At 33.1% G+C, this 12,660-nt stretch overlaps 2 protein-coding genes across 7 annotated transcripts; both read right to left on the reverse strand.

Annotated features, from left to right (window-relative positions):
- Nucleotides 1-3,137: 3,137 nt before the first annotated feature.
- On the reverse strand, nucleotides 3,138-7,601 carry LOC112805330 (transcription termination factor MTEF18, mitochondrial-like). 6 transcript variants are annotated; one of them, XM_072196734.1, is made up of 4 exons: nucleotides 7,397-7,601; nucleotides 3,866-6,068; nucleotides 3,493-3,714; nucleotides 3,138-3,399 (listed from the first exon to the last, which is right to left on the reverse strand). In XM_072196734.1, exon 2 carries the CDS (start codon nucleotides 5,697-5,699, stop codon nucleotides 3,966-3,968), a length of 1,734 nt encoding a protein of 577 aa, XP_072052835.1. In that variant the 5' UTR covers nucleotides 5,700-6,068; nucleotides 7,397-7,601; the 3' UTR covers nucleotides 3,138-3,399; nucleotides 3,493-3,714; nucleotides 3,866-3,965. The 6 variants fall into 6 exon arrangements, with proteins under 6 accessions (XP_072052835.1, XP_029143284.1, XP_029143285.1 ...); XM_029287451.2 differs by having other exon boundaries at nucleotides 3,493-3,765; XM_029287452.2 differs by having other exon boundaries at nucleotides 3,138-3,402; nucleotides 3,493-3,765.
- A 1,092-nt stretch (nucleotides 7,602-8,693) lies between these two features.
- Nucleotides 8,694-11,445, reverse strand: LOC112696104 (UBP1-associated protein 2C). Its single transcript, XM_025748705.3, has 6 exons — nucleotides 11,240-11,445; nucleotides 11,013-11,133; nucleotides 10,715-10,858; nucleotides 9,984-10,180; nucleotides 9,797-9,872; nucleotides 8,694-9,334 (listed from the first exon to the last, which is right to left on the reverse strand). Exons 1-6 carry the CDS (start codon nucleotides 11,362-11,364, stop codon nucleotides 8,996-8,998), a joined length of 1,002 nt encoding a protein of 333 aa, XP_025604490.1. The 5' UTR covers nucleotides 11,365-11,445; the 3' UTR covers nucleotides 8,694-8,995.
- Between the last annotated feature and the right edge of the window lie 1,215 nt (nucleotides 11,446-12,660).

Here is a 12,660-nt window from a genome sequence, read left to right on the forward strand (position 1 = left end):
ATATAACCCACATAAAGGTCGCATTTTATTATTATTTTATTTTGTGGGGTCATAGATGTATAATATTAAATAATTAGATCATGAATTAATATGAACTTATGCTAATGATATTTGTATTGATTCTTTTTTTATTTTTTAATATAAACAATATGATCTATGTGATATAATTCGATATAAGCAATTTGAAGGAGATAAAGATCTCATAATAAAAAAACATTTATTTATCTTTAGAACTCAAATTTAACATTTCTAATTAAAAAGATAAAATACCTACTACTTTAATTAATCTCAACTAAACTTGTGCTAAAGAGATAGTGTGATTAAAAAGAAAAAAGAAAAAACTGGTAGCACATGGGGCAAATCACAATAAAAAAATCAATTGGAGTAGAAAATTACAAACATCTCTTAAAACAAAAAATATTATATGTACACATTAATTTTATGTAAATCGAAGTAATTTATTTTAATTTATCTTTACTGTATATAAGTTGAAACAATTTAATTAGATTTATTAAGGTTTAGGATCATTCGAATCAACCTAATTCGATTTACGTTAAAAAACGTTAATATATGTAATTCGAATATATATGATTCGATTTACACAAGAAGCATATCATGGTAAATCGAATTGATTTATTTTGATTTATTTAAGGAGTGTGTGCTATTATAGATAGGATCAGAGTGTTTAATTGAAATAAATTCATCATGACTAATGAAGAGAGTTTTCTAGTTCTTATATACTAGAAAAGCACGATTGAGAAAAAAAACACAATTGGATATAAAATTTACTAATAAAGATCTGTTGAATGTCTTTATTAGAACTTCTAGGAGCCTTGTTGATTTTCAAAATACTGTTCTACAGAAATTGGAATTACAGGGAATGAAACGGATAGAGAAGTTATATTACAAAATTTCGATTTCTGTAGTTTGCGATGGAGTGAAGTACGACTTGTTTGTGATAGACAGTGACGAAGATCTGCAAGTTTTATTTTACTGTCGTCGCCAGTTTTTCGATGTGAGAATCCCTGAACTATTGGCCAAGTTTGTGGATGTGGTTTTTAGCTCAAAAGAATCGAACTGAAATCATTAATCAGTACCAATGGCAGTAGCCTCCAGTTCAACCCTACTGTTGAGTCTTCATCTCTGTCTGTAATTGTATCTGCCGGAGATTTGGTGGCATCTCCATCTTTCGCAGTTGATCTATACCGCGATGAGATCGCAAAACTAACTAGGTGCTAACATGAGTACTCCTGTTCTGATTCCAATTTTTAGGACGATTGGAGAACCAGATGTGGTGGAAGGTGTCCTAAGAAATGATGATTATGTGGAGCCCGCCACGATTAATGATGACAGCAATAATGATATAAGGAGAAGTATTTCTGTTGAAGCTGATGGAGCATCAAGTTCAAAAACTCAGCAATAATATGTTTTATTTAGAAAATCCATATAATTTTGTCCTCCAATTGATTTTATTATGTGATTTGCCCTGAAAAATTTTACTTATTGAAATGAAACTAATTTATCTATTGAAGAGTTCCTTTGTTTTCTTTTTCATTAAAGGTATATTTAAATTTTTAAAAACAAATTATTTTTTTTCTTTTTACAGTATTTTTTAGTCCGACAATTCAAGAATTAATTCATAAAAGATTGAAACTTTATTTAAAAGTTTATTATTGGCTAATGAATTACTACATGTATAAGGCAAAAAAATCGAATCTCTCGACAATTATTTAAACGGTCTAGTAAACTAACCATTTGACCAATCCAATTTAGTTTAAATATTTTAATTTACAATTCCGCTACGTTACCGACAGCATTTCTGCCAACTTCTGCCAACCAACTCTTATTTATAACTATGTTTAATGGAAGTGTCTATGTGGATATGTCTAATAAAAATTTTTTTATGACTGTGTTTAATAAAAGTGTCTTTATAGATATATTTTTTGGATGTGTTTCTTTATATATGTATTTAAAATATAATAATTAATTATTGTTGGCAATAAGTTGGCAGATAATATGTTGGTTTAATAGATGAAGAATAGCCATGTCTCAAAGCTTGATCCATTACATATGTCAATTTATTTCAGTGATTATGAGTCTTATATTTTAGCTGTATGTCTTGGTGAGTAAGATTACAATCGAAAATGTGATTCGTAACATTATTATGAACAATCAACAATGACTTATATATTGACGGAATTTTTAGTTTGTTGGCTGCACCTCACTTTTCATTTTCATATAAATATATTTCGAATCACATTCAATCTCAATATCTATGCATGCAAATATTATTTGCTAAAATTCTATTAATTTTTTTTATAAAAAAGATTTTAGTTATTGAAAAATAATTTCAGTACGATGCTATTCAATCATATTTTAAGTTTTTAACATGTTATAATTTGTTAACCAAATAAATATTAGTAGTTCCCCACCGTTCCTATGAACCAATGATAATAAGAACATGTGTAACTTGGCATCATTCTATAGTAAATAAAATCTTAATACAATTTTAACAAATAAATTATTAATAATATAATGTAATATATAGTTGTCCGATTGTAATGATGGGGTTTAACGAGTCACAAGTTGAGAGTCCAAAGTTTAATCATCTGAGTAAGGAACAATTCAATGGATTTCATATGTGCGCCGTTTGCTCAACAAATATTGATTAATTTGAAAAATTTTTAGTGTAAAAGGACAATTGAGGGTGGCCGCGTAAGCTTAATCTTGTGATTCAAAAGTTAAGAAATGAAGCGTGATTGGTTCACTAAAAGCAAAATAAGGTTGCTTTAGAGATTGCATTTGACTCGGGCTTGGGACTTTTGTGCCAAGCAACAAAATGCTGAAATTCTAATCAATTCTGTTGGAGGAATAATGAGCCACTAATGTCTCATTTCCTTCAACATTATTGTATAAATATACGAGTAGTTGCTAAACACATTTACAATTTTTTTTTATGGTCTTGGATTAAATATTTTTTTAATCAAATGTAGATAGTCATTAATATGAATAAAATAACAAGATTATTTGGACCACTAGTAATAACAAAAATGGAACATTTGAAAATAAATTCCAAAACTGAATCATACTAAAACTCAGGCCCAAAGGTTGAACCATTCAAACATAACAACAGATAATGGTGAAGGTGGTGGTATGCATAGATTTTGGATCAATGTGGTCCAATATGATGAGTTCACATCTCAATTTAATGATGAATCATATAAAATCAAAATTAAAGTGGCCCTCCAACTCTTCTAGGAGTTCCCATAAATCATTGGAACTTATTACAAGAAATTGTTAGCAACTACCAACAATAGGTCATATGACTACTTTTCTTGAATTTTGAAACTATTTCACCCAATTTTTGGGGTAAACAATCAGCAACCACAGGAACAATACCTGCTAAAAAAAATCAAGTAAAAAATAAGATAAACAATAAATCTCTTTCACTTTGCTTGTGAGAAAGATAGTCATGGCAACATTATCAATTACCTTCAACCCAATACACTTGCTTGTCTTGCTTCAATTCTTCAGACAGTACAGTCTCTCACCCTCACCCTGTCTGCTTCATTCTCAAGAAACATATTCAGTTAGAAACTTTAACCGTCGAAGACTGGCCTGCAGTGTAGCTGGGTTCAGAAGGAAAGCTTATATACAAGCCACATGGTGAGGATGGCTTCAACAACAAAACCAATCTAGCCAACCTTCTTCCATCTACAAGTTGTGTCGGAAATATCTGCAATCAGTAATCATCTATGGTGGGGCCTATCAACACACCAAATATTCAATTAGCTATTCATGAGTATACTGATCAACTGATCAAGTCAACTCAGAGTCAAGTATTTGGAATCAGATGACAACTTACAGTTCAAGCATCCTTAACAGTTTTGTAAACGCACTACACAATTATCTGAACCAGAAACATATTTTCCAGATTAAACGATGATCATGCTTGCCACAAGGGATCATATCATGTTATTATTCTCAGGATAAATTTCGGACTTCAAATCCTGCCAAACTTGAAGGCCAGATGGATGCCGATTTACATACAACCGTAAGAATAACTCCTCTGAGCATGCAACTATGGTGCTCAAAGCAAGCCTGGGGTGAACAACTCTATGGTCTCTGAGCCAATTATACATTGATAACCTAAGCTTAACTCTACAAAGTGTATAGGAAAGAAAAGATGGGAAATCGACTAAACTTGATATAGGATATCCTTCATTCACAAGATACTCAATTTTCGTGTTGATCATATCTGTGGTCTGATTAAGAATCTGAGGTGAAGCCTTAATCATTTCGCGAACATCCTTAGCGTCCAAGCCAGCATTAACAATAAAATCGTATCTCTCCTGAAGCTCATCTCCCTTACCTCTAAACAGCTTAAAAGCCTGTTTTATTCCCTCCGAGTTCTCTTCGTATCCAAGGCTCAACAAGAACTTTGTTTTCAAGAACTCTGTTTTCAGAGCCCTCATTTCCTTATCCTCAGGGTAAGGCTGAATTTTCCTCCCCACAGCCCAATTCTGCATCCCTTCCGGATTATCCTGCACTAACTTACAGACCCTTTTCTTGCCAACATTCAAGCTACTGAGCAAACTACTAGATTTCTTAATAGTGAATGAACCCATCAGCAAGGAATGAGACTGGAAAATATTCCCAATCTCCGCAGCATGCATATCGATATCAGACAGGAACGTAAAACATTTGCGCAAATTCGACAGAAACATCAACACCCCAATTTGCGGAAACTTGACAAAAATTATAGCTATTTGGTCCAAGGACAACCCTAATTTCACCAAGAACACAATGAGGGACAATGCCCAAACTCCAGAATCCTCAAAACAAACAAAAGGGTGCTGGCCAATCATCTCACCCAACAACTTTTTGTCACTGTAAACCTTCTCAAGCAAGCACAAGAGCTCATGCATAACCCCAAAATTACAACTACTCTCATCCAACAACTGCTCCTCAATCCAAGTACTACCCTTTTCTTCACCAACAAGACGATTCAATTTCTCCAAAACCTTCACAAGATAAAGGTCAACATCCCCAACCAAAATTCTAGGGCTCAAAGAAATCACCTTTACCAAAGTTGAAGAAGCCACACCAAGCTCTTCATAACTCTGAAACTTGGACACCAGTACCCCACTTTCATATCGAAAAACTTGAGGTGCATCCTTGAAGATCTTTCCCATTTTGTTCCTGGGAACACCATAGTTACACAGAGTATGATAATTCTCCATCAACACAGTGTCATCGTTGATGAACATCATGTCCCTTGGAAGAAGGTGCAAGTATTCAAAAGGCTTCAAACCTGTACTCTCGAAGAATGGTTCGAACTCGTTAATTGGGTGGTAACGGAGGTAACGCGAGATTGATTTCTTGACGTCACTGGCAGCAGTGTCGATCTTCTTCTTCTGAAGAACCTTGCTCAGAATATCGTTGAGGAAAAAGGGCGAGTTTTTGCACATGTTGTCTGCATCAAGGAACTGCAAGCTCCTTGTGGAGTGAAGGTACTCGAGCAATGCGACTTGTGCTTCCTTTCTGACCTTCGAGGGGAACTTGAAATCACAGTTTTTTAGTGCGGATTGGGGAGCAGATTTGGCGCTGTGGAATCTAGGACTTTGCGAGGGTTTAAGGCAAGTGTGGGATATTTTGGAGATGAAGTATGTTAATTGGAGTTTCCGGAAATGGGACATAGTGGGTATCGACGGTTTTTGAAATGGAGGCGTTTTGAGTGTTAAAGGTTGTAGCTTGACGAGAATCGTTATGAGTGATGAGACAGAAAAAAGAAAAAAATGTATGATAAGGGGTACGACGTCATTTTGGCACAAAATGGCAATGGGAAATAAATGGATAAAGAGAAAGAGAGGGTCAACGAAGCCAGAAGACCCGTCGTCGGCAAAGATGGTGTGGATCAGTGACTAAGTAGAGTGAAGGGAGAGATGATCGATGATGGATGATGAACCTAAGCCCAATACCAAATTTTGTGTTTTCTGGGGTGAAGCCCCCCAAAGTCTTACCACGTTCTGGTCATAGATGGAAACTTCAACACCTAATTAAAGTACCTGTTAGTTCAAAAAAGTAATAAATGTAAATTCAAAGCAACAAACAAGTGTGTTTGATATTTGACCAATCTGTTTTCAAAATCTACTCTGTTACATGCATCATTGATGTAAACTTTATCTATAAAAAGAAGTGATTCATTCATCAGAAGGGCAAAATCTTCTTGAGCAAAAGAACCCAATTCATCCCTTCTTTCTTATTACCTATGTTTATGCATCACAATTTTTTCATTTACCCAAGCATCACCATTATCACACACAGTTAGTTCATTATCATTCAGACAGTCACAACATACATTGGGTGTACATAAAAGATTGTCTCTGATTTTGAACATGAGGTTGCTGTCTTCCGAGGTTGGTGTGGCACCGAAAGTTCTACATGAATGAATAATCGAGCTGCCGTTCCTCTCCCTCTCCCTCTCCCTCTCTCGCCCCCTCTGTCTGAAGCCCCATTCATTCTCATTATCAAATTCTCCCTCCCCAAGTTATTAGTAAATATGTGTGACTTAAAGTCTTAAACTAAAAACAAGACAGCAAATGCCCCTTGATATATATATATATATATAGGGCCAAGCAAGCATGATTAAAATTGAACAAGCTCACTGCAATAGTCCAAAACAACAATGCAGCACGTTCCTTTTTTTCCATTATTTATTTGCTTATCTTTCAGAAACCATGAATGGCAAGAAACCACCTAACTTCAAAGATTATGTCAGAAACTTTCACAAGGATAACTTACCAAAAATCTAACTACAATATCCAAAGTATGAGAAACTAAATCAATCTGAATAAGTAATATGTAATATATTCTTTTGGTGTCTGAAAATAGAAGGAAAGAAAAAGGAACGAAAAACCAAAGAATAAACACTGTCCAAATGGCAGTAAGTACATCACAAAAGGAATGTAATATGTAATATATAATATATATAATATATCGTTACTGAATCTGTTGAAGTGAGAACCATTAGACTGAAAACATAAATTTAAAAGCACATGCAAACAAAGTGTTTCAATATTGCACCTCAAGAAGGAAAACATAAATTTATAACAATCCAGCATGCCTGGCATACATAACAATTCCATCCATCAACAATAACATAAAACATAACATAGTCATTCATAACATTGTTGAACTTTCAAATTGGAACAAAATTTTCTGCTTTTAACTTCTATAGACAGTGAAATTAAACTAAACAAGGGGCAAAAAAATATATAAATTAATAATTGCCTGAAGGAACAAATTTCAGCTCAACACTGTCCGAAGAACTATTATCAAAGCTTACAGGGACAAAAAAAAAAAAAACAAAGCATGTAGAAGCAGAAAATGGTACCATGAAGGGGAGGGCTGGAGAAGAGGACGACGAAACAACAGAGCTCGGAGAAGAGGACGGCGCGGCAATGCTTGAGACGGAGAGACTCGACGGTGGAGATGCTGCTTCCTCAGCCGCGACCGAGCTATCGCCGCCTGGATCTGGGTTTGCATCTCTCCCAGGGAGGGAGTTCAGTGGCTGGTGTGATGTGAGACAGTGAGAGATTAAATTTTTAGTAATATGTATATCATATTTACGTTATTAAATTTTTAAATTAAGATTTAATATTTAAAATAAAATATTAGTATATTTTGAATTTTAAATGTTGTTAGTTGTTACATTATTTATTTTTATTTTTACATTTTGACAAACATAAATAAAATATTTTTTATTTTTAATTTTTAAACTTTAAATCTGATCTTAAAATTGTCATTTTTAAAAAAATCTAATTAAAAGATCTAAATTAAGTAAATTCAAACTAACAAATTTTAAATTTTAACATTTAATTTTAGAGTTGTATCTATTAGTTTAAATTACATAATATTTAATTCTAAATAATTTAGTATATCTTAAATAATACATGAAAAATTTATTAGTAATTCTATATTTTGTCTTAACTTTTTTTATTTCAATGCTTTATTTTATTAGATATTATCAGTATTTTTTTTTGTTCACCATTATTAATTTTGTTTTTAAGTAATTTTTTTCCTTAAGTTCAACCTGATTTTTATAAGTTTTATGATTTTTATTGTAAACTTATATTTTAAAATTTGTCATCGGCAAACTTTATACAGTTTCGAACAGTTCGTCTAGGACCGGAACGAATTATGTGACATTTGCTAAAGTTTCTCTACAGTTTGGGCAAATTATTCTCAAATTAAAAAAAAAAGATTCTCAAAAATAGAGATAATTTAATTTGTTATAGCAATTAATATTTTTTTATTTTATTATAAAAAAATTCCATAAATCAAAAGTATTATTTTGAAATACCATTCAAAGTTATAGACAATTTATAAATAATAATTTCATCAAATAGTTTGTGGTTTTATTTTAAAAGGTTAGTAACCTTGAAATGCAACAGGGAAAAATAAAAGTGAAGACAAAAAAAGCATTTGATACTATAATTTGGTTTGACTATTGGACAGTTTCTAATTGTACAAATACCACCTGCACTTCTCTGTATCTAATTTATACCTCTACCACAGTTGTTTAATTTCCCTTCCTCCTCAGTTTTCCTCGGTATAAGTAATCTAAATGAAGGCTTGGTCAGTTGGACTCTTTTCAACTTCACCTAAAACCATTAATCTACATACCAGAATTTTGTATTTGGCAAAATAAAACCTTCTAAATGTTTTTCATTCTATAATAATCAATAAAGTACATAAAAAATGCTCTAATCACATAAGTACCTAACCAAGTATTACAACTTACAAGTAAAATGTCAAAAATCCTACCGAAGTGTGGCAAAATGGCCAAAAAAAAAATTTTATAATAAAACAAGGAGGAAATAGAGCATTACATATAACCAATGATGTTTTGACAGGTTCTAAGGGCTAATTTGGACTGAAGCGAAAAGAAATAAAAAGGAAAAATAATATCACCATGCCCAATTTGATATGCTCATTGCTTGGGATAGTAATAAGGGTAGTTGTTCATTGCCACAGGTTGGTTTGGGATACCAAGTTGATCTTTCTTTGTAAAAGAAGTTGGATAAGGACCATGTCCTTGAGCTGCATAAGGAGAAGGTACAGTGGTAGGGCTTTGATAAGAAGAGTATGATGCTATAGTTTGTGGGTAAGTGTAACCAACTGGCAGGGTAGTACCAATATGAGTTTTTCCAGGTTGAACATATCCTGAGGCCATAGGTAAGGCTGCCATTGGAACCACTCCTGGAGAAAATGATGCCTGGCTAGTTTTACTCTTGTGCGAATCAGCATATTTTACCATTATATTCCTCCCCTGCCATCAACCAAAAATAATAAGACATGGCAATAATGCTTACATACAACATGAATTGCAGGTATAATAAGAAATTCAGCTAACAAGGCTAGGTGAGCTAGGTAATTAATTTACAATGTAAGAAACAATAAATAGTATGAATTATGGTTACTAATATGTATGTATGGAATATTTTGCTCTCTTTTTTCATACAAAGAAGAAAAAAGCAAGTAAACTTGAAACAAGAACTCTAAGGCAAGTAAGGAGTACTGTAGCAATAAGATCAATGTATAGTATAGCATCTCCAAAAAGAAAAATAAAAATATATAGTATAGCTTTACCACATAATCATGATGATGCCTTTCCCTCTAGAATCTTATAACAATTTTTATGATTTCTTATTACAACTCCAAGTTGGAGAAAAAAAAGTGGGCTGCACTCAGCTCATCTAAAGGTTAATAAAACATTAAGGTATTTACTTACCCCAAGAGTCTTTTCTTGGTCATCGATGGCCTTCTTTGCAGCTTCTGATGTCTTGTATGTTACGAAGCCAAAACCACTACAATGAGAAATTAAACAATAATAATACAGGCTAATCAGGAAAAACAATGCTGGTAAAAAATTAGACAATAGCATATTGTATGCAAATAAAGCATTTCACTACTTTTACCGTGATTCATTTGTATCCTTGTCATATGCAACTGAACCTTCCTCTATTTCACCATGCCTTGAAAAATAGTTAAGCAGCATTTCACTCGTGACTTCCGGCGATAAGCTACCAATATAAAGCTTCCTCTGGGCAAGATCAGGAGCACTACTTGATCCACTAAGTCCTTCACAAGCCAGATTACAGACAGCCAATCTTCCCTGAAAGAAAAAATCTCGTCAACAAAAGGATAAAAAAAAAAGGAAATTTTAACAACTAAATTACAGTCCAGAAGAATGTAAACAAAACAAGGCAAAAATTAAGCAACGGCATGTGTTATATCAGTTCAGAAATATCTCTTAGTAAAAAGTTTTTCAGATTGGGTTTAACTATCTTGTACCCTTAGGACACATGTTAATTGAGAAAAGTTTTATTGAAAATACAAAAAAATTGTTTTCAATGCATTTGTTTTACATTTATTAAAAAAAAAAAAAAACTTCCACTAATAGTAATATTATCATGTACTCTAAGAGTACATGTTAGCTTACTGTTAATAAGTGAATCATCTCTAAACACCCCTCCTTTCTCTCTCTTTCCAAAAGTAAATTACTCTAGAAAATTGGTATATGAAAAACAGAAATGTTTCAGTTTGGGGGAAAAGTTAGTGATGATACTCCTAAAAATAAATAGCAGATGAATGCAAAACTCAAATTGGATTTCTAAATTGAAAGCATTGAAAAGGGGCAAAAGCTTACATCAATTAACTTGCTAGGTGCTCTCAATGCTTGCTGAGTTGATTCCATATACTTATAAGTGATAAAACCATAGCCACGAGATTTTCCTGTATTCTTATCATGGATGACAGCCCCTTCCTCAATTTCTCCATGCTCTTGAAATGCCTGAAAATGTAAAAGCAAAAGAGCCATGTAAAAAGAATGAAGAAACAAGTGTATTTTACTTTTTGAGGGTCTTGGGTTGGCTCTAGATGAAAGAAGCAAGAACATGCATGAGTGCGTGACACACAATACAAAACACAATGATGAATGCACTCACAACACGCAAGGTTTCTGACGTGGTATTCCAAGCCAAGCCACGAACAAAAAGCTTTCGATGAACAGGATCAACACTCGCAATACTTTTTATTTCTTGTGCAATTGAAGGATATTGAGACCCTCTTTATGCCACAACATGCAAACAAACACATACAATCAAGCACACTATCCATCCACGCCTACTATTTGGTTGAAAATAATAGAATGAAAAGAAGGAAATTGACGCACAATTTAGTGAGAAGGTCGATGAGCTGAGCTTTAGGGAGGGGTTCAATGAGGACGCGAAGCTCTTCCTTTGAGGGACACTCACCATTTGCAGCCTCCTCCAGCTTTCTCTTCTTCAAATCTTCCATTTCCTTCTTTCTTGCACTTCACCTTCTTCGCCTTCGTAGTTCGTGTACCTCGTTTCCTTACCCACTCACTAGTTTTGGGCCGGGCTTTCTTTTTTCAACTTTAAATTAAAAAGTTTTTATTTTTTTGTTGTCCACGATATACTTAATCCGATCGTTCAAAGACTGTCCGTCACGGATCTGAGTTTCATTTAAAGGTACGTCGCTTACTAATGAGTTGTTGGCTTGTTGCATACATAAGGCGGGATTCGAATCCCTAACACTTGGTTAAGCGGACGAGTAAGTTGACTACTCAACTAATCTAAGTTGATTTTAAAAAAAAATTATTTAAAATACAATGTTTTAACTTTTATCCTGGTTATTAACCAAAATTTTTTTTTATCTTGGTTGGTTGAGTGGTCAGATCATTATTACTTTACTCGTTTGCTTAAGTGTCGGCGATTTATGTTGCAGGTAGCAATTCATTGGTCACGATAGATCCTTAAATAGAGCTTGGATCTGTGAAAAAAAAATTGGCCATCAATGTATTTATATATAAAGGATTAATATCTACATACAAGTGATTTGCTATACAAGTCTTATAAGTCTTCTAATTGATATTACGCTCAAACGCGCTTGTTATGCACATATGTTTCACGTGCCTCTAACAGATTTTTAATTTTTGAAAGAATTCTGTTTCTTTTTTCGAATTTATTGCATTCTCTTTCTCCTTCTTCATTTACGTGATTTTCTCTTTCTGTTCTCTTTCTTCGTTATTTTCGAGTTCCATTGTTTTTTTTATATCAAGCTCTGAAATCATTTTTGAAGATAATGAATAATTGAACTTCAGATTGTCAGATGAACCAGTGCGTGAACCTTACCTGTGAAATTTGTTGTTAATTCTTCCTTGTTTGAATTGAATCTAATGTACTAATTCTGATTAGAATTAATATAATTTTGTCCATTTTATATCAGACGTTTGGGTGTAGATCAGGAATATTTGGGTGTATTTTTATAAAAGTTTGGGTGTATTTACAGTTTATGACTTTTCATCTGACGGGGGATGAATTGTCTTATTCTTTTAGTTGAATTGTTTTAATTTCTGTTTAGTTATGATTCATGAATCTGATTTTTGTTATTTTTTATGATGGTTTTATAGCTGTATCTGCATTCTATAGTTTATACTTATTTTAATATGGTGTATTTTGCAGCCATTCTGTGGTGTATTTTGGGTGTATTTTGCAGTCCTTGCGGATTTTGGTGGCTGATTTTAGTGTACACGTAACATAACTCATTTTTGTATCTGCAGCAAATTTGGGT

This window comes from Arachis hypogaea, chromosome 6 (genome assembly GCF_003086295.3).
Source record: "Arachis hypogaea cultivar Tifrunner chromosome 6, arahy.Tifrunner.gnm2.J5K5, whole genome shotgun sequence".
NCBI classification, from domain to species: domain Eukaryota; kingdom Viridiplantae; phylum Streptophyta; class Magnoliopsida; order Fabales; family Fabaceae; genus Arachis; species Arachis hypogaea.

Bases quoted from the DNA above. Each gene is read 5' to 3' on its own strand.
- LOC112696104 (XM_025748705.3), bottom strand. From the start codon at position 11,364: ATGGAAGATTTGAAGAAGAGAAAGCTGGAGGAGGCTGCAAATGGTGAG. The intron at 10,181-10,714 runs GTAAGCTTTTGC...TTTTTCTTTCAG, and splicing joins CACCTAGCAAGTTAATTGAT to GGAAGATTGGCTGTCTGTAA. The intron at 9,873-9,983 runs GTAAAAGTAGTG...TTCTCATTGTAG, and splicing joins AAGGATACAAATGAATCACG to TGGTTTTGGCTTCGTAACAT.
- LOC112805330 (XM_072196732.1), bottom strand. From the start codon at position 5,699: ATGTCCCATTTCCGGAAACTCCAATTAACATACTTCATCTCCAAAATA.